This window comes from Apodemus sylvaticus, chromosome 10, assembly GCF_947179515.1.
Source record: "Apodemus sylvaticus chromosome 10, mApoSyl1.1, whole genome shotgun sequence".
Lineage (NCBI taxonomy): Eukaryota > Metazoa > Chordata > Mammalia > Rodentia > Muridae > Apodemus > Apodemus sylvaticus.
In genome coordinates, this window is record NC_067481.1 from 73,071,464 (window position 1) to 73,091,528 (window position 20,065).

General features: G+C 44.9%; 2 protein-coding genes across 2 annotated transcripts in view; one reads left to right on the forward strand and one right to left on the reverse strand.

Moving 5' to 3' along the window:
• Positions 1–11,051, reverse strand: part of Sar1b (secretion associated Ras related GTPase 1B) — a 31,793-nt gene extending 20,742 nt beyond the window's left edge. The window contains exon 1 of the mRNA XM_052197347.1: positions 10,930–11,051. The gene's annotated coding sequence lies outside the window, so the exon portion shown is untranslated. The remainder of the gene's footprint in view (positions 1–10,929) is intronic.
• Positions 11,052–17,487: 6,436 nt separating this feature from the next.
• Sec24a (SEC24 homolog A, COPII coat complex component) overlaps positions 17,488–20,065 on the forward strand; it is a 71,856-nt gene continuing 69,278 nt past the window's right edge. The window contains exon 1 of the mRNA XM_052194545.1: positions 17,488–18,133. Coding sequence (XP_052050505.1) covers positions 18,037–18,133 — 97 coding nt within the window. The 5' untranslated portion in view covers positions 17,488–18,036. The remainder of the gene's footprint in view (positions 18,134–20,065) is intronic.

Sequence of the window (20,065 nt, forward strand, 5' to 3'; positions counted from 1 at the left end):
TCATGAGAGAGGGGCATTCCTGGTGGGACATCAGCTGACGTCATCTGGATGCTTTTTATACCTCTGAAGTAGCAGGCTTTCACCCCAGCATCTGGCTCCCAAGTCTTCATTGATAAAATTGAACGATTGAGCCGGGTGGTGGTGCACACCTTTAATCCCAGCACTTTGGGAGACAGAGGCAGGTGGATTTCTGAGTCCGAGGCCAGCCTGGTCTACAGAGTGAGTTCCAGGACAGTCAGGGCTACACAGAGAAACCCTGTCTTGAAAACAAACAAACAAACAAACAAAAAAACAAAAAAAAAATTGAACGATTGAAACACCTAGCCCTTTAGTTTAATTTGGGGCAGGGGGCTGGGTCTCACTAAATTTCTCAAGCTGGCTTCCAACTCACAATCCAGCCTCAGCCTCCTGAGTATCTGGAATTTTTTTTTTTTTTTACCTAACTCAATTTTTTTCTGTTGTTGTTACTGTTGTTGTTGTTGGTGGTGGTGGTATGTGTGTGTCTGTGTGCGCGCGCGCGCATGCATAAAACAAGTGTTTTTCTTGAGATAAGGTTTCTTTCTGTAGTTCTGACTGTCCTGGAACTCACTTTGTCAACCAGGCTATACTCTAACTCAGAGACCTGCCCAACACTGTCTCCCAAGTGCTGAGTCGGATTAAGTTTGCTGCTGTCACTGCTAATACCTGGCCAAATTTTGTTTTTATAGCCCAAGAATTCCACTTTGGAATCAAACACATGGAAAATCTATGGGTGCATCAGTAAGGCAAGAGTGAGAACCCTGAGCAGGATGCTGATTCGTGAATCCTAGCACTGGGTGGGGATGAAGCAGGATCGTGAGCTCAGTGACAATTAGGCTTGCACAGACTGTTCCAGGCTAGCCTGGTTATACAGTGAGACCCTTCCCCTCAAAGTTCCACATCCTCCTACCATTATTGTCAGGATGACAGGGACACTGAGATGTGTAGGGGCTGTGTAGGGTGTAGGCATGGTATGCACAAGGCTCTGGTTTCAAGATCCAGCACCAAAATCCCAAACAAAGCATGGAAAGGGCATTGGTCCTGAGAGAATAGACATGAAAAGTTTATCTTCCAAGAGACTTGAAGATGCCATATTTTATCAAAGAGAATCATAAAGCAATAGAATATGTTACTTTATTCATGTTCTCTGAGCTTTTGTTTAGTCTGAGGTCCTGAGATACATTGCTAAGAATATAAAGAGGGATAACTCATGTGGCTCTACCTCTCAAAGGGGCTGTAGAGTGCAACCTAGCTACACAAATACAATTTGGACAAAAACTGCTAAAACCCTATGTGTTAGGGATTTACTCCTGTGAACAGACACCATGACCAAGGCAACTTTTATAAGGACAACATTTAATTGGGGCTGGCTTAACAGTTCAAAGGCTCAGTCTATTATCATCAAGATGGGAGCATGGCAGCATCTAGGCAGGCATGGTACAGGAGGAGCTGAGAGTTCGACCTCTTCATCTGAAGGTCACTAAGAGAAGACTCACTCTCAGGTGCTAGACAGAGGATCTTAGAGCCCATGCCTACAACAAGGCCACACCTCCTAATAGTGCCACTCCCTGGGCCAAGCATGTTCAAACCACCATATTCTAAAACACAGGCTCTCACTTATAATTCCAGCACTTAAGCTAAACAACAGGCTCATCAGTAAAGAGCATTGGTTGCTCTCTCAGAGGACTTCATTTCAGTTCCCAGCATGCACAGGACAGCTCACAATCACCCAGAACTCCAGTTCCAAGGTATCTGACCCCTGATCTCTGAGGGTACCAGGCACACATGTGGTACACATGTGCAAAATACTCATATACATAAAAAATAAACCAAATAAATCTAAAAGAAGGAGGAGGAAGATTGTTGTGAGTTCAAGGGTGGCCAGTCTTGGCTACATGCTAAGAACCAGGTCATCCTGGACTTCAGGGGTTTCAAGGCTCATGCCTGTACCCTCAGAGTTCGGGAAATGGAGGCAGGAGGACCAGAAGTTCAAGATCATCTTGGTTATATAGCTAATTTGAGGCCAGCCTGGGATAAACAAGATTCTGTCTTAAAATGACAGTGATAGAGAAAGCACGTTCCTTGCCTCAGCACCTGCATCTAACCAGCCCAAGTCTACGGAGTCCTGACAAACGCAGCTCAGCTATATAAGGTGGACCAACACATGTGTGTTGTTAGCAAAGAATCCTTCATCATGTGTCCTTCTATGTGTTTGTTTTAGCACAACATCATCTCTCCTATGTCTGCTTCAGGGAAACGTTCCTTCATAAGTCTGCCTTAGTCTTTCATCTGTGTCCATGTCAGGAAAACACTCTTTCACATGTCTGCCCCAGCAAAACACCATCAACACAACTGATTCCAAACAACTATTAAGTCTCCACTTCAGGTCTGTGGGTAGAAGCCTGTATTCTTAGTTACTTGGGAGGCTAAGGCAAGAGAATCTTTTTTTTTTTTTTTTTTTTTTGGTTTTTTTCCCCCGAGACAGGGTTTCTCTGTATAGCCCTGGCTATCCTGGAACTCACTCTGTAGACCAGGCTGGCCTCGAACTCAGAAATCCACCTGCCTCTGCCTTCCCAGAGTGCTGGGATTACAGGCGTGCGCCACAGCCGCCCGTCTTACCTGTTACTTTAGTATAACAATTTATGTGGCAAACTGTGCATTGACTCTATACACCCTGTATGATGGATAAAAAGCTTCTACAAGTTTTGTTTTGTTTCGTTTTGTTTTGTTTTGTTTTGTTTTGTTTTTTTCCGAGACAAGGTTTGTCTGTGTAGCCCTGGCTGTCCTGGAACTCACTCTGTAGACCAGGCCAGCCTCGAACTCAGAAATCCACCTGCCTCTGCCTCCCAAGTGCTGGGATTAAAGCGCCACCACCGCCTGGCACTTCTACAAGTTTTGAGCTGAGAAATAATTCAACCAAATTCCTGGCCTAGTATTCCAGAACTTTCTCTACTTATCTCTTAGTTACCTTTCCAAGATTAACACATATTACTTCCCTTCTTGTAGTTTTCCCTGGGTCAAAATACTGGTGACCCAACTTTGTCATCAGAATGTCCCTCTAATGTCTGCTTAAAATCCTCCTGCCTCTGATACCCACCAGTATGTTATGAATAAGTCATACTTGGCATGACCTTTTAGGGAAAACAGGGGTGGACCATGGAATGCTGGAAGGCTAGAAGAACCAGAGGAGTGAGTAGCAAAAAAAGCAAAGATGGTAGAGACACCAACTGCAGTTGCGGAGAAGGCACAGCTGGCTTCAGTTCCACAAAAGCAACTTCTGACTTCCTGAGAGGCCTTCAATGGAGCTGTGTAGCAGGAGGTAAAGCAGATCGATACTATCTCTGCTTTAAAGTGTGACTTTGAATGAGTCACAAGTTTCTTCTGAAATACCTGCTGGCATGTGGTAAAGCCCAGGCAAGCTAACGCGCCACCCCCCACTCCCCACCCCCACCAGGAAGAAGGCTCAACATGTAAAAGAGCTGGCCATGAAAGCTTCACATCCAAGTGTGCTCCCTAACACCCATCTAAAGCCAGATGGTGGCCCACATTGGTAATCACAGTCCTCCTATAGCGAGATGGGAGACAGGCAGGACATTTCCTAGGAGTTTGGGGCCGGAGGGGGGGGCAGGTAGCCTGGAGTGGAGTACGCAGCACAGTAGCAGGAGCAAGAGAGACTCTGATTCAATGAGCTGAAAGGTGAGACCTGACTTGCCGTATGCATTCTCTGACCTCCATGCCAACCATGCCTGCCTATCTGCACACACCACCACAATGCACAAAGTTAAGCTGGGTGCTGTCATTACTGAGCCATGTATAAGAACAGAGGCTACATACAAGATAGAGGGACAGTAAGATCCTCTTCCTCGGTCTAAAAGTTTGAACCACAGGCTGGAGTTGGCTCAGTGGTTAGAGTGGCTGCTCTTGCAGAGGACCCAGGTTTGATTCCTAGTACCCACATGATGGCTCACAGCCATCTGCAACTCCAATCCCAGAGGATCTGATCCCCTCTTCTTAAATCTACAGACATATAGTACATATAACACAAATACAGGCAAAACAGTGGTACACATAAAACAAATTTAAAGGTTTAAAAGTAAAATAGATTTTGTTCAAAGATTTATTTTATGTGTATGAGCACACTGTAGCTATCTCCAGACACACCAGAAGAGGGCATCGGATCCCATTACAGATGGTTACGAGCCACCATGTGGTTGCTGGGAATTGAACTTAGGACCTCTGGAAGATTAGTCAGTATTCTTAACTGCTGAGCCATCTCTCCAGCCCCCAAAAAGATTTAAAAAAAGAAAAAGAAAAAAGTTTGAAATGGATGTGATAGAATACTTCTATAAATCTCAGCACTGAGGAGTCTGAGGTGGGAGGTCCTAGGCCAGTCTGAGCTAGATAGCAGAAGTCTAAATATATAAATACATTTGAAATGGAATGAGAAAAATAAGATTTTCTTCTTCAGGAAGAGGGAGGGTTGGGTAAAATGATAAACTGAAAGGAAAAAACTTTTGGAAGAACTGGGCACAGGGTACACACCTTTAACCCCACCTAGGGAGGCAGAGGCAGGTGGATCTCTGGGAGATGAGGGCCAGTCTTGTCTACAGAGTGAGGTCCAGGACAGAGAGCTACATAATAGAGAGAAAGGAGGGGAGCTGATGAAGTCTGACTAGAAGCTCGCACTGAGAGCACCCCTTTCTGTATGGGTCGAAGGAAGGAGGCCCAGGGAATCTGTGGAGTTGACAGGAATCTGATGATGTCGAGGAGTGGAGTCTGACAGCACATGCCTGCAATCCCAGAGTTTAGAAAGCTAAGCTAAGGGCTGGCGAGATAGCTCTGCAGGTAAGAGCACTGACTGCTCTTCCGAAGGGTTTGAGTTCAGTTCCCAGCAACCACATGGTGGCTCACAACCACCCATAATGAGAGCTGACGCCCTCTTCTGGTGTCTGAAGACAGCTACAGTAAATCTTTGGGCTGGAGCGAGCAGGGCAGATTGGAGCGCCTAAATTCAATTCCCAACAACCACCTGAAGGCTCACCACCATCTGTACAGCTACAGTGTACTTATATACATAAAATAAACAAATCTTTTTTTAAAAAAAAAAGAAAGCTAAGCTAAAGGACTGACTTTAAGGCCAGCTTGGGCTACACAGATACTGAAACCTGTCTCAAAAATAGTGGGAGTGAGGAAGTTTTGAAATATACAGGACAGGTACTGTAATGGTGGGTCAAGTTAAATGATGGTTCAAAAGGCCAGGGGTATCTGGGGAACATACTTACCAAGAGCACGAGAAGAGCAGGATTTGAGCCCTAGCACTCAGTTTATTTATTCATTAATTTTAGTTTTTCAAGACAGGGCGTTTCTGTGTATCCCTGGCTGTCCTGGAACTCATTCTGTAGACCAGGCTGGCCTCAAATTCTTGCTCCCTCGTGCTGGGATTAAAGGTATTTGACACTACTACCAGGCCAGCACTGAGTTTAACAGAAAAAAAGTTGGAGCTCTGACAAACATTTCCAGCAGTGCCAACCAGCACTGATGTGTTTCCCCTCAACCATACCACCTCTGTGATGTTGGGCTTTAGAAAATTCTCAGGACAGAGGAAAAAGGGCCAAGTGGGGAGAGAGGGCTCTGAGTGTGACCCTGAAGCAAGAGGGGTGAAGAGAGCCTGAGGAGAACACTGGGAGAGAGGGCCTCACAGTGAGAGGCCCTGGCGAGCTGACTCAGTCCAGGCTGAGCAGAGAAAGGATGGGTATAAGAACAGAGGTGACCAAAGGCAGGCTTCCTCAGAACAGAGCCAGCAGAGTAGAGGGAAGGTCTGGAAAGCAGCAGGTAAACTGCTGTGGTAAACTGGAGAGGGTGAAACAGACCAGGGTGCATCAGAATAGGAAGGGCAGAGTTCAAAGAAGTTCTAGTCTGGGTGGTGGCAGCTCTAAGGTCAGGCATGGAAAGATAAAGACACATTGGGGTGAAAGGTGCAGGAAGCCAGGCTAGGAGGTGCCACATCCACGGTGACAGGTCTTAGACTCATCTAAAAGAACAGAGGGCACTCTATACAAAGCAGCACTGAGGCAAGAGGCAAAGTCTCTACTGGGATGATAGTTTGTCAGGGAGAACTACAAAAAATGGTGGAGAGTAGAACAGGAAAAGGATTTACCTTCATGAGGTTGCCACCAGTCTATGTTATAAAATCTAACCTCAGAGAAATTACCTACTTACACAGAGAAATTCGACAGGAGAAAAACATTCATAGTTCTATAAAATTACAATTTACTAAACCCTCAAAACAAGCCAGGAATTAATAAAATAGAAATTGCTCTTTATTTCTGTCTTCTTCAAATTGAAGTTAAAAAAAAAAAATCCAGCTAAGAATAAAGTCACTTAGCTACAAACAGACACCTGAGCCCCGGGAACAGGTTACACAACCCAGGAACACATCACAGAGACGTGAAGAGCAAAGGTCACTGACAAGGAAACACACCACGTCAGCAGATTTATTTATTGCATGAACACCAAACAGGAAAAGGCTGTGCAATCTACTCAGGTAACATGAAAATCAGAGCAGCGCACAGAACTCAGGTTACAGATCGCTGCCTAACACTCTTTCTTGTTGAACTCGTATGGGTAACTCTCTACATGAAATGTTCACACGGCAAATCTTGAGAGCAAGCAGATTAGTGTTGTCAAAAGGGGGAGAGGAATCTGGGCAACTGCTAATGGGAACTGGGTTGCTTTCAGAGGTGAGGAAAAACATTCTAGAATTAGTGGTGAAGGTTGTGTAACACTGTGACTATACTGGGAACACTCTGCATACTATAAAACAGAGATTATTATGGTATGTCAAGTCTAATTCAACAAAGCTATCATTCGATATAAACGCAAATTTAAAAACCTTTTTTTTTTCTAGAGCTGAGGACCGAACCCAGGGCCTTGCGCTGGCTAGGCAAGTGCTCTACCACTGAGCTAAATCCCCAACCCCCAAATTTAAAAACCTTAAATGAACATTTTATGTTTATAAATTATTTATGAGAAAACAGAATTCTTATTCTTGAAGTTTTAATTTTTTCCTGAGGACAAGTTCCCATGTAGCTCAGACTGGCTCCTCCTTCATTCCCCAAGTGCTAGAGTTGTAAGTATATGCCACCATGCCCAACTTAATAACTTTTAATATGAAAGAAATCAATAGCATTCTCATTTTAAAATCTACTGACTTATATGTATGTGTGTGGGGGGGGCTCATGTACCATGCACCTGTGTAGAGGTCAGAGGGCAGCTTTGTAGACTTGGGCAGCAAGCACTTTCACCAGAGGAATCACTTTGCTGGCCCCGTTTCCATGTTCCACATGAATACATTGTCACTGAGTACCACTGTAACAAGTATTAGGACAGTATCCTGCAAACACAGGCACAAACCGACCAGTGTGGCACTCACCTGATCATAGCTCTAGGCTAAGGCAGAAGGGTCCTGGTTTGAGAATAGCATGAACTACATCATGATTCTATTTTTATTTTTGTTGAGTTGGGATCTTACTGAGTAACCCTGGTTGGCCTAGAATTCACTGTGTAGACCAGGCTGGCTCTGAGAGATCTGCCTGTTTCTGCCTTCCCAGTGCTGGAATTAAAGGTATACATCATCACTCTTGGAAAGAAGAGTTAGGTATGGTGTGCTTGCCTGTAATTTGTAAGTCCAACAGTCGTGACATGACAGAACGTAGTGAATTAAGGCCAGCTAATGGACTAAAGATATTAGCTCCAACAGACAACAAAGATGACCAAAACCAGCATAGCAAACATGAGCAAGATACACCAGGATGGAAAGTCAAAATAGGGGCTGGGGGACAGTTCAGAGGTCAGACCTCCTGTTCCTGCTGACCCAGGCTCAGTTCCCGGCACTCACATGGTGGCTCACAACATCTGTAGCTCCAATTCCAGGGGATCTGATGGCCTCTTCTGGTTCACAGGCATCAGGCATGCACACAGTACAAATGCATACATGTAGGCAAAAGACCCATACACATAAATACATACAGGCAAAATACCCATAAAATAAAATAGAGCTTTTAAAAAGTCACAATAAAACTCATCATTTTGTATGCTAACTTAGAAAAGAGAAAAAGAAAAGAAGGACCAGCAAGATGGCCGTGGGTATGACAGACAAGCAGACCAGAGTTTCATCCCTAGGACCCACACACTCACCACTGACTTCCCGGGGTCGTACTCTGCTCTCTACATGCTCAACACGGCACATACAATCCCTCCCTCGAATACAAGACAGAGAGATAGCATGCTATCTGTAATCTAATTTACCACTAGAAATACAAAGGCCAGGCTGGAGACACAGCTCAGTTAGGAGAGTGCTTGCTTAGCTTGCAGTTTGGCAGCACATAAACCAGGCATGGGATAGCATATAGGCCTGTAATCTCAGCACTTGGGAGGTAGACAGGAGATCCAAAGTTCAAGGCCAGCCTGTGCTACCAGGTAAAACTATACTTGACCAAGTTCTGTTGTTATGGTTTGTTGATAGGGTCTCACGATGTAGCTGGCCTGGAACTCTCTATGAACCCCAGGCCAGCCCGTGCCTGAGGGCTGGGATTAAAGGGATTCACAATCATATCTGCCTTGACTATGTTCTGTACACTGAATTTCAGAAGCATTCTGCTTCACACATGTTCATCCTAAAACAGCTTACTGGACAATAACTTACCCCAGCTCAGTTCCTAATGCAAAGCAATTGTGTGAATTAAACTTTTTTTTTTTTAAGATTTATTTATTTTATATATTTGAGTGTACTGCCACTGTCTTCAGATGCACCAGAAGAGGGCACCAGATCCCATTACTGATGATTGTGAGCCACTATGTAGTTGCTGGGAATTGAACTCAGGACCTCAGGAAAAGCAGCCAGTGCTCTTAACCACTGCGCCATCTCTCCAGCCCTGAATTAAATACTTTTTAATTCATATAATTTTTAAAAAGTGGGTACTTGTTTCCTCTGGAGAAAAGTGACACCTAGTTGAAAGAATGTTAAATCCACAAGAAATACGGCTTTAAAAGTGAAGGGGGAGGGGCGGGAAGAGTGAAATGGGAGAAGAAGAAGAAGAAAAAAAGCCCTCTGTCAAAAGGATAGTAGAAAAAGGGAAGAAGGGGAAAAGAGGAAAAGAGGGAGAGAGAACACTTGAGAGGCTGATGGGGGAGGATCTAGAGAGATGCTGGACTACAAAGCAAGACCTAGTCTTAACAACAAAAAGAATGTCGTGAGACTGAGAGGTGAATTTGGACTTGCCCCTAGCAGACTAAGACAATTCAAACTTGTATAACAAACCTCATCCTCAAAACACCAACAGACGCCTATCCAGACGGCTCACTAGGTAAAGGCTATACCAAGCCTGATGTCTAATTTCAGAAACCCACACCTTTGCATGTATTCCCCAATATGATCTTTAACACAGGCACACTCATAATATATAGGTAATAAAATATTACCAATATTAATAAAACAATAATCAACGTTTTTTTTCTAAAAAGTACATACAATGGAGAAACTTCAGCTTTATCGTGATTTGCAAAAAGGTAAATTTCAATGAGTTTCAGCCAACTTTGTACTTGAGAGGGGGCGGAGATGTGGTGAATCACTACTATAGCACTCTAGGTTGTAAGTTTCGAATGAGGTGGCAGTGATGCCCTCGTCTGATAGACTGTTCCTTTGTGACAAGTCATGCTTACGCTTCTACTCCAATAGCACAAGGCAAAGGAAGGCTAGAGCGTGCTGTATTCAAACTGCAAAACTTCAAAACCACAGAATCGATGCTCTAGCATCTTGACGACAAGTACACTTTCCTTCTCTGTAAACTCAGAAATGCCTGAGGAGTATCTTAACACTGGGAACGAGTTTGTTTTCTTGAGATAGGATCTTTCCAGGCAGGCTTGGCACAAATGATGCCCCTGCCCTCTAGAGGGTGGAATTATAGGGTCAGGGTGCCTGCTTATGTTAAAAAAAACAAACAAACAAACAAACAAAACTTTAAAAGGTCAAAATATTTTGGTCACAAACACAAATGTACCGAAAGAAGCAATGGTAGGCATGCATTGCACTGTTTTACTGATGTCACTCATCACTGGCAAACTGTAAAGTCACCCTTATTGGTCACCTGTAAAATAACTGACAGGAGTATCTTCCTTAGCAGACTTCGGTGTTGTACAGGTGGCACCTTCTTTTTCACTACAACTACTCGGACCAATATTTCAACAAAGGACACACAGATCATCAGGGCAAGATGCCACCCACACAGAGCTTGAAGTAAGAATATTCAGATACGTGACAGTGACAACAAGTTCAATTTTCTTCATCCCAATACATTAAACCCCTGGTGAATTTTATTCCTTCAGCTAACAAGGCTACACTTGAATGTTTCAAAATAAATTTTATCTTGTCGGAAAATCTTCCCATTACTATCTTTCCCCTTCACTCAACTGGGCTTGAGCTATGGGAAAACGATAATCACAGAGTATGAGGAGGCTCAGATGATCCCCACACTTACTGGGACAACATAGAGCCGTCCCAGCCTCTTGAGCCCTCAATGACACCCAATTCCTCATCCTACAAAGTGGGGAAACTGAGGGCCAGGGGAAGGAGAGAGGCTCCCGTGCGGTACTGTCACTCGCTCCTGAAATACTTGCCGTATGACAACCACTGTTTTACCCCAAAAGCCACCAGAGCGGTTCCCCGCATGTACGGACCGGAGCTGTCCTCCCTCACACTGGGGGGAAAACAAAAACAAACAAACAAAAACCAGGCTCCCCATTCGCGAAGGACCAGAGAGACAAATCTGGGCGAACGTACAGCCTAAACAGTGACCTTCCGGAGGGCCACAGCTGTCGCCCGCTCTCTTGCCCGGCGAGGGCACTGCCACTCACCTGCGACTCCAGAGAACGCAACCCTGCTCCGTGCTCGTCCTACACTCTCCAAGCTGGCTGTGCAAAGCGCTATGGCTGCCAGGGCCCCCAGCTCTCAGCTCCTTCCGGGTCGGCGGGTGCCTCGCTAGTGACAGTCCGCAGTTCCCAGGCTCCGCTCGCCCTCAGTTCCGCCTCCTTGCGCTCTCGCCACCAATCCCTCTGTGAGTGTGTGTGTGTGTGTGTGTGTGTGTGTGTGTGTGTGTCCTGCGCTCTCGCCACCAATCCCTGTGTGTGTGTGTGTGTGTGTGTGTGTGTGTGTGTGTGTGTGTGTGTGTCAGTAATAGCGGGCAGTCTACCACCTGCCACCGTTTAATTATTTTTATTTTGAAACAGAATCTCACAAAAGTTGCTCAGGCAAATTGTGAACATATCATCTTCCTGCACTTGCTTCTGAGAAACTGGGATCGCAGCCTTGTAGCCCCAGATTCAACATGGCATCTAGTACCTAAGACTGCATTTGTTGAGAGACCCTTGAGTTTCTGCTGGGATGTTTTACTTCTTGCAGTTCTTTGGAAAGCCCACATGCTCTTCGACGTGTCTCCTTTTTCCTCTGAACATCCCTTTCTCTTAACCCCCATGCTTGAGCCTATATTAAAATGTCTTGCCAGGCGGTGGTGGTGCGTACCTTTAATCCCAGCACTTGGGAGGCAGAGGCAGGCAGATTTTTGAGTTCAAGGCTAACCTGGTCTACAGAGTGAGTTCCAGGCCAGCCAGGGCTATACAGAGAGACCCTGTCTCAGAAAAAAAAAGTCTTTATTCATTTCCACCTGAATACACCTTTTATAGGGGGCTAGCTGGAAATAGAACTCAATGGTTGAGTTCCTGCCTTAGCTTATAAAATTCTCTGGGTTCAGTCCCCTGTACCACACAAAAAAATGTGGGTTATGTTTATCTTGTTTGAGAAAGGGTCTCTCTACATAGCCTTGGCATCTGCGATCAAGTGACAAGTAGGAGTTTAATCCCTGGAACCCACAAATTGAATAAAGAGAATCAACTCCTGGAAAGTTGTCATCTGACTTCCACAGTGCACCATGCTGAACAAAGGAGGACATTTTTATTATTTAAAGTATGGAAGAACAGAAAAATAAAAGTTCAGATCACTTTTGAAGAGTCTCAGTATTACCATATTACCAGTTTTTACTTCATGGGCAGTGTTGTAAAACACAACACTTGGTCTGTCCACACATGAGTTCCAAGGTTTCTAGTCACTTCAGCCTTTGGTTCCTGTTTCTGCAGAATTGGGACTAATTAATATTCAGAAGCAATCAGTGTTTTGAAGAAACAACCATCGCAAGCCTGGTGGTGCACCCCTGGAATTCCAGTTGGAAGGCAGACATGGGAAGGTCAGTAGTTCAAAGTTGGCCTCACTTGAATACACAGCAAGTCTGAAGCCCATAAGGACCACATGAGACCCTGTCTAAAACCAGACAGAAGAACACACAGAACACAGTAAATAAGGAAACGGCATTGGGAAGATTTACTGCTTAACTCTTAAGCTAGCCTGAGGTACTGGGTAGTGGTGGTACACACTGTCAATTCCAGTATTTGGGAGGCAGAGGCAGGCGGTTTTCTGAATTTGAGGCCGGCCTTGTCTACAGAGCTAGTTCCGGAACAGCCATGGCTACACTGAAAAACCCTGTCTTGAAAAAACCAAACCAAACCAAACCAAACAAAGCCAAACAAACAGAAATAACAAAACGAAAAAACCTAAAGGGGAAAAAACCAAAACAGCAAAGCCCTAGCCAGAGACAATGGAGAACTTTAACTCTCTAAGTCTTAGAGATGTTAGCCAGGCATGATGGCACAAACCTTTAGTCCCAGCACTTGAGAGTCAGAAGCATGTGATCTCTAAATTCAAGGCTAGCCTGGTCTACATAGCAAGCTCCAGAACAGCCAGGACTAGAGAAACTCTGTTTCAAAAAACTAGAAACCTTTTAGAGGTTTTGACTGAAACAAGAAAAACATAGAACTGTTTGGAGCAGTTTCACATGGCAACAGCACACAGGTTATATTAAGTCAAACTGAAAGCCGAGATTAGTTTAGCAAGAGGCATCTGCAGTGAGACAGGTGAGGGATAACCAGGGCCTGGATTGGGTCAATGGGAAGAGAGAAACAGGGAGTCAAAAATAAGAAAAAAAAGTATATTGTAAGGTTGCATGTGCTTAGCAGGGATAAAGAGATAGCAAAGTCTGAAATTTTAACAGGGATTAGCAAATAGACATCTCTGTGTGACACAGTGTATTATAGGTCCTGTCATCTTTGCTTCCCAGTAAATACAATGCTAGTCATTCCTCTCTGTAGTCTTTGCTACTTTGTGAGTTCTTCTTTTCCCACCCATTATCTGCTGCCCCCCCCATTTCACCCCCTACCACTAGATTGGAGAGAAAGAAGAATAGAGGGGGGAGAGAGAGACTTGTGAATCTATGTGAATCTAATTTCTTTTTTTTTTTTTTATTTCTTTCTTTCTTTTTTTTTGGATTTTTGTTTTTTTTTTTCGAGACAGGGTTTCTCTGTATATCCCTGGCTGTCCTGGAATTCACTCGGTAGACCAGGCTGGCCTCGAACTCAGAAATCTGCCTGCCTCTGCCTCCCAGAGTGCTGGGATTACAGGCGTGCGCCACCACCGCCCGGCTTCTTTTTGTTTCTTCTTTGAACACTACTAACAAACTGTAGACAACCCCCATGAACAACCACTAACTACACCTATTGGGGCTCTAGCATTTATATAACCTCTAAAAAGTTCCCAGAATTCCACGCAGTACACAATCCCAGAAACTATCTGCAGGAGGCAGATATCTGCTTGAGCATGAGGCAAATCAGTCAGTTGCTGCAAAGCAGCCCCATACTCCACACTTCGGATTTAAACAAAAACATATTTCTGTGTTTTTTTAAAGGAACCAAAATTCTGCAAACTATTGCTATACTCCTCCTATCAGTTATTCTTACAGCAACTAGAAATGTTTTTAATGAGTCTTTATCTTGGTGGTTCTCAACCTTGGAGTCGCCTAACAACCCCTTTCACAAGGGTCACCTAAGACCATTGGAAAACATAAACATTTATATTATGACTCATAACAGTACCAAAAATTATAGTTATGAAGTAGCAGTGAACATGAGGTGGGGTTTTTTTTTGTTTTTTGTTTTTGTTTGTTTGTTTGTTTGTTTGTTTGTTTTGTTTTTCGAGACAGGGTTTCTCTGTATAGTCTTGGCTGTCCTGGAACTCACTCTGTAGACCAGGCTGGCCTCGAACTCAGAAATCTGCCTGCCTTTGCTTCCCAAGTGCTGGTGTTACAGGCATGCACTACCACGCCCGGCTGAACATGAGTTTATGGTTGGAGTCACAACATGAGGAACTATATTGAAGGGTCTCCGCATTAGGACTAAGGCTAAGAACCACTGTCTTAGCAGGCTGGGAAGGCAGAGGCAGCAAGGCTGGGTCATGAGGCTTTGAGGTTGTGGGCAGGGCTTCTGAGTTTATGCAGCAGGAGATGAGAAAAACCTCTGAGAGGAATTTTAAATAGCAGGCAGGAGGAATGGCAATACGTTTTGGAGAGCCAGAAGTACCTCTCCAGAAGTGTCTGTACCTGGGAACTTACAGTATGGACCAGGGAGAAAGAATCCAGAAGAAACATTCCAGTAGTTTTTGTGCAGGGTGCTGTAAGCTCAGCACACTGGGTAATGAGATCAGGGCTGTCATAAAGGAGCCCCCATGAGCCAGGAAGCACCTTGGCCTGCTGGGTAATGGCTGTACCTGTGTGTGCTTCACAACAGCCGACCTCACACACAAGCAGGTGTCCTGGTACAGGCAAATGAGGCCAAGGAACTGTTTCTAAATTGGAGCAGGGAAGTTTTAGAGAATGAAACTGTTGTTTGAATAAATGTCTATAACTGAAATTGTTCTGTTTGACCAACAAGCAGAATCAAATTTTGTTGTTGTTAGAGACTGGGTCTCTCTACATAGCCCCAGCTGCTCCAGAACTATGCAGACCAGGCTGGCCTCAAACTCATAGAAGTCTACCTGTCTCTCCCTCCCAAGTGCTGGATTATATGCATGCACTACCACGCGTGGCCTCTCCTCAGGATCTTAAAGTTGACTAATTGGAAGGTAAAATGCATTCAGAACTTAACCATAGTTTGGGTGTTAATAATAGCAACAAATAAATTTAGAAGTGGAACAAAATTGTTTATTTATTAATAAACTATTTATAGCTATTTAACTAATTTAACCAATCAGGTTATTTACTTTTTAAAATCTGAGCACAGAGATATTGCTTAAATGGGACAAAGTTCAAAGAAAGATTGATTTAACCAAATCAAACCACTGTGCCAAGATCAACAAACCAAGATAATTCCAAAGGAGTTGAACATAAGAGAAGATTAAACCAAGGGAAGTTGGAAGCCATGCCTTCAGCATTTACCTCTTTGAAGAGAGACCTCACTAAGGGCAGTTTCTGAGTTCTATGTTCTCTTTAAAGCAAGGCTTACATTCTTGTTCTGGTTGTTCTTGTTCTGGTTTACTGTTTTTAGGTATGTGGTTTGAGATTTTATCACCGATGTTCTTAGGTGAAAATTTGATTAAAAGTATCAGCTTTGACCGGGAGCAATGGTACGTGCCTTTAATTCCAGCACTCAGGAGGCAGAGGCAGGCGGATCTCTGTTGAGTTTGAGGCCAACCTGGTCTTCAAGGCAGTACCAAGAGCTACGCCGGAAAAACTGTCTCCAAAACAAACTAAATGGGGGCTGGAGAGATGGCTCAGCGACTTAGAGCACTGACTGCTCTTCTGAAGGTCCTGAGTTTGAATCCCAGCAACCACATGGTGGCTCACAACCATCCCTCTTCTGGTGTGTCTGAAGACAGCTACAGTGTACTTACATATAATAATAAACAAATCTTAAAAAACCCAAAAGGGTATTATCTTCATCCTAAAGAGGAAGCCTATCTGGATCTTGAAATAAGGGCTGGAGATGGCTTAGTAGCTGTGAGCCTAGAGGACCAGGGTTCTTTGTCCATCACCCACATCAGGGTGGTCACAACTTTCAACTCCAATGCCAGTGGATGCAGTGCCCTCTTCTGGACTCTGTGGGCCTCTGTGATGTAAATACTTCTGTGTGGATACCCATACATACAGAAAACAAACTATAAGTCGTTTAAAAAAATTTTTTTTAATTGCACTCACAGCAGATATATTTTAGTATGCTTTGAGGTAAATATTAATAAAGGTAAGGATAAATTTGTATATGTAGCTACTGCTTGCTTCTTGGGTCTGACAGTAGTTTTAGCCTGCTCTTTTTCTGTAATGCTCCGTAGCAGGCATTAGATATTAGATGAATTAGGTAAGGTGTACTTTCACCTGAGGTTGTGAAACTCATGGCATATGTTTCAATCAGCAGCACACATCTGTGAAGGACTTTGTCATCTGCTTGGAGCAGGAAAAACCAAAGTAGACTGAAGGTAGCTAAGATCACTACTGATATCCCTAAGTATGTTGCGTAACCAACCAGTTTCTACTTCTCTTTGGCCTTAAAAGTCAGAAAGTTTGCTTGGGGGTAAAAATAAAAGCAACCCACAAACTACTTGCCCAGAAAGGAAGTTTGAATTACCCACCTTAATGTAAACTTCCATAATGTAAACTGCCTTTAATTTTTTGGCTTTTCGAGACAGGGTTTCTCTGTGTAGCCCTGGCTGTCCTGGAACTCACTCTGTAGATCAGGCTGGCCTCGAACTCAGAAATCTGCCTGCCTCTGCCTCCCAGAGTGCTGGGATTACAGCGTGCCACCACTGCCCGGCTGCCTTTAATTTTTTAAACTCAGGGCTTCTTCTTACTCTTTACCAATGGCCTACATATCTAACCCCTTTTAAAGAAACTGAGTCCCGATAAATCGTCCAGGCTGCTCTTGAATTCAAGATCTTCCCGCCTCACTTTCCAGTGTCCAGAACTACAGGAATACAATACCATTAACATTACTAAATATGATATTTAGTCTGGAGCCTCAGTATTAACTAAATACTTGTTGTCAGAAGTTGTGTAGCTCAGTGGTAAAATGAGGGCTTCCCTAGCACATTGGACTCCATTGTCAACACTGGGATGGGAGAGGGAGGAATGCTGATTCACGTGTGGTCGATGTACTTCGGGGTGACTATGCTACGAACAAGCTAACGTCAAAATCAATCTTAATCCTCCAGTTGAAAAGAAAAGGCTTCCTCCTTAACGTCATCAGACATTTTAATTTTGACCCAGGATCTTTACTCCAGCTCTGGCTGACTTGACTAGGCCGCTTTTGAACTTAGAACAACACTTCTGCCTCGACCTCCCGACTGCTACCATGTCCCGTCCATGACACTTTGACGTACACACGTATTTTAACATCTCTTTTGAAAATTCTCTTGCACTCTACACCTGGCAAAGCCTCGGCCGAGCCACCGGGGGCAGACGATGACATCGGTCGTCTCAGGTAATCCTCAAAGAATCCCGGAAGAGGAGCCGGGTCTCTCCTATCCCACCCAATCGACCTCGTCGGCACCACCCTCAGGTCCCTGGTTTGTCAGGAAGGTGACGTTCTCCACGCCGGGGATTTTCGTAGTGGTGACACGGGTTATTTCCGGCGGGCGGCGGGAGTCAGTGACGTGGCAGGCGAGTCCGTGCACCGTCCTCCGGGCCTGGACACGGGACTGTCAGGTGGCCTCGGGGCAGCTCCCCCGGGACAGAGAGCACGGCCGCAGCCTCCAGCCGGAACCGGAAGTGCCACGTGTCCCCACTGTGCCTGCGCGGCCGGCGGCTCCGCCCAGGGCCTCCCTCCTCTCCGGGTTTGGCTGCCGCCTCCGAGCCGGGCGTCCGCAGCCCCGCCGGCCCGACTCCGGATCCTCTCCGCGCCGCGCCCTGGCCGGGTCGTGGCCGCCGGCGGGCTGAAGAGACCGAGGCGGTATGCCTCGACTTTGACGCGCCATCCCCGCGTGTTCCGCTTCTCCGGCCTTCAGATCCCTTCCCTCGGTTTTCCTGTTGGGGTTCTTGGGCTCGGAGCTGCGCTCGACCCTGACGGCTCCGTCCTACCCTGAGATCCCCGGGCGTCATGGCCCAACCCAGGATCCCGGCTGCCCGCAGCGCCGCAGCCGGCCTCCAGGCCCAGAACGGAGCCGCCTCTGCCTCGGGGTCTCCCTACACCAACGGTGAGTGCCGCACGGGGGCGGGGAGGACGGCACGGCTCGGGCTAGGGGACGAGGCTCAGACGGCCTGGCCCCGGGAGCCGTGGTGGACATGCACCTGCAGATCCGCGCTGGTGGGACTGTTTCATATGTATTTATAGGTTCAGCCTGCAAACAGTAAGCACCTGCAGTATGCAACGTCCGAGATAAACAAGAGGTGAAAAAGAATCGTAGACGAAATCAGTTCCCAGAACTGCCTTATGGAGGTCATAGTATCTGGGTGTCATCACGCTCTGCGCCACCTCAGTCCTGTGTCCTGGAGGGCAGGGTTCATTTCGGGTCTGCGGGCTCCGAAGTGCAGGAGGGTGGTGGGTCGTGCTTATTAATAGGAATTTGCAGACATGAATGAATGACTCCACCTTTGGCAGACCCCTTTAGGACTTGCTCATCTCTCCAGGGATCTTTCTTCAAGGATCTTACGACTGTCCCTGGGGCCTCCCGTAGTGTTTTTCAGTTGTGGAAGAACCAAATAGATGGGTGGCTAGGGCTTCGTTTCTAGGGCCCTCCTCTCATTTAGAATGTAAGTTAGTCACAACTCTCTGAACCCTAGGAGGGTGTACATCTGGCACTAATTTATCATTTGGTGGGAGAATATCTTGTAATTGGATGCCTCTTCTAGGATTCCTGAAGCTTTCCTTTCAGCGTGATTTGCTAAGCTTATTTTAATTGATATAATAAAGACTCATTTTCTGCCTACTTACAAATTAGCCTACAAATCTTTGCTTTATGGGAAGAAGACAGGGAGAATAATACTAAAGTACTTACTGTGCCCATTTGAAGTTGGAGAAAATAGCCAGTGACTAAAATTGCTGGTTACAAATGCATTTAGAGAAGACTACTGTTTTCTTTACAAAGAGGGTTCTTTGTAAGATTTAAAAATGTCGGGGGGGGGGGGCGGGGGGGGGCGGGAAGGCAGCTATGTGGGCAGGGCAAGAGAAGCTAGGAACCACTGACAGGCTTTTAACTTGAATTGCTTCTTAAGTTTATAGTAACAGATTATATAAATTACATTTTCTTCTGTGACACTGACATTTGCACAGAAGATGTCTCCTGTAAGGGTTTTTCTTATGAATTGCACTTAAATAACAAATACTGTAAATGTGCCAGTAAGCTTACATGCAAGTAGAGCTGTGAGGATTGTGAAATGTTTTTGCAGGAATTGAATCAGTATGTTAGGCTGTGTTGGAGATGTTCCATTGATATTTATGTGTTTATTTATTTATTTATTGACACTGTGCCGATCTTATCTCCAGTTTGCCTGAAACTTGCGGCAGTCCTCTTGGCTCAGCTGCTCTAGTGCTTGGATTGCAGAGCTGCAATTTCCATATCCCACTTACTTTGTTAATTTGGTCAAAGCCAAGCATGTACCTGTTGCACATCTATGTTCTGACCTTGGGCATACGAAAGAGCACTCCTGTGTGGGTTGTTTAGAGCCATTTGGGAATTCAGATATGGAATAGTAATTGTGGTTCAGGGTGGTAGCAGCTGCAAAAAAAAAAAAAATGTCCAATAGGATTGGAGATGAGACTGTAAGCATAAACTGCTTGAGCTATCACTTTTGCCTTTCTTATTTTTTTGTTCTTGGTGGTTAGGGTGATTTTTTTTATTTTTTATTTTTTTTTACTTTTGAGGTTATCATATAACTGCATAATTTATGCCTTCCCCTTCGTCCTCAGTCTTTTATAATAACCTTCTTTACTTACTTTTGTTTTATTGAAGCAGGGTTTCTCTGTGTAACAGCCCTGGCTATCCCTGGATTTATTCTGTAGACCAGGCTGGCCTGGAACTCAAAAGATTCACCTGCCTCAGTTTCCCAAGTGGTGAGATTAAAGGTGTGTGCCACCACTGCTTGGCTATAATAATCATTTTTAAAGTTTTTTTTTTGTTGTTGTTGTT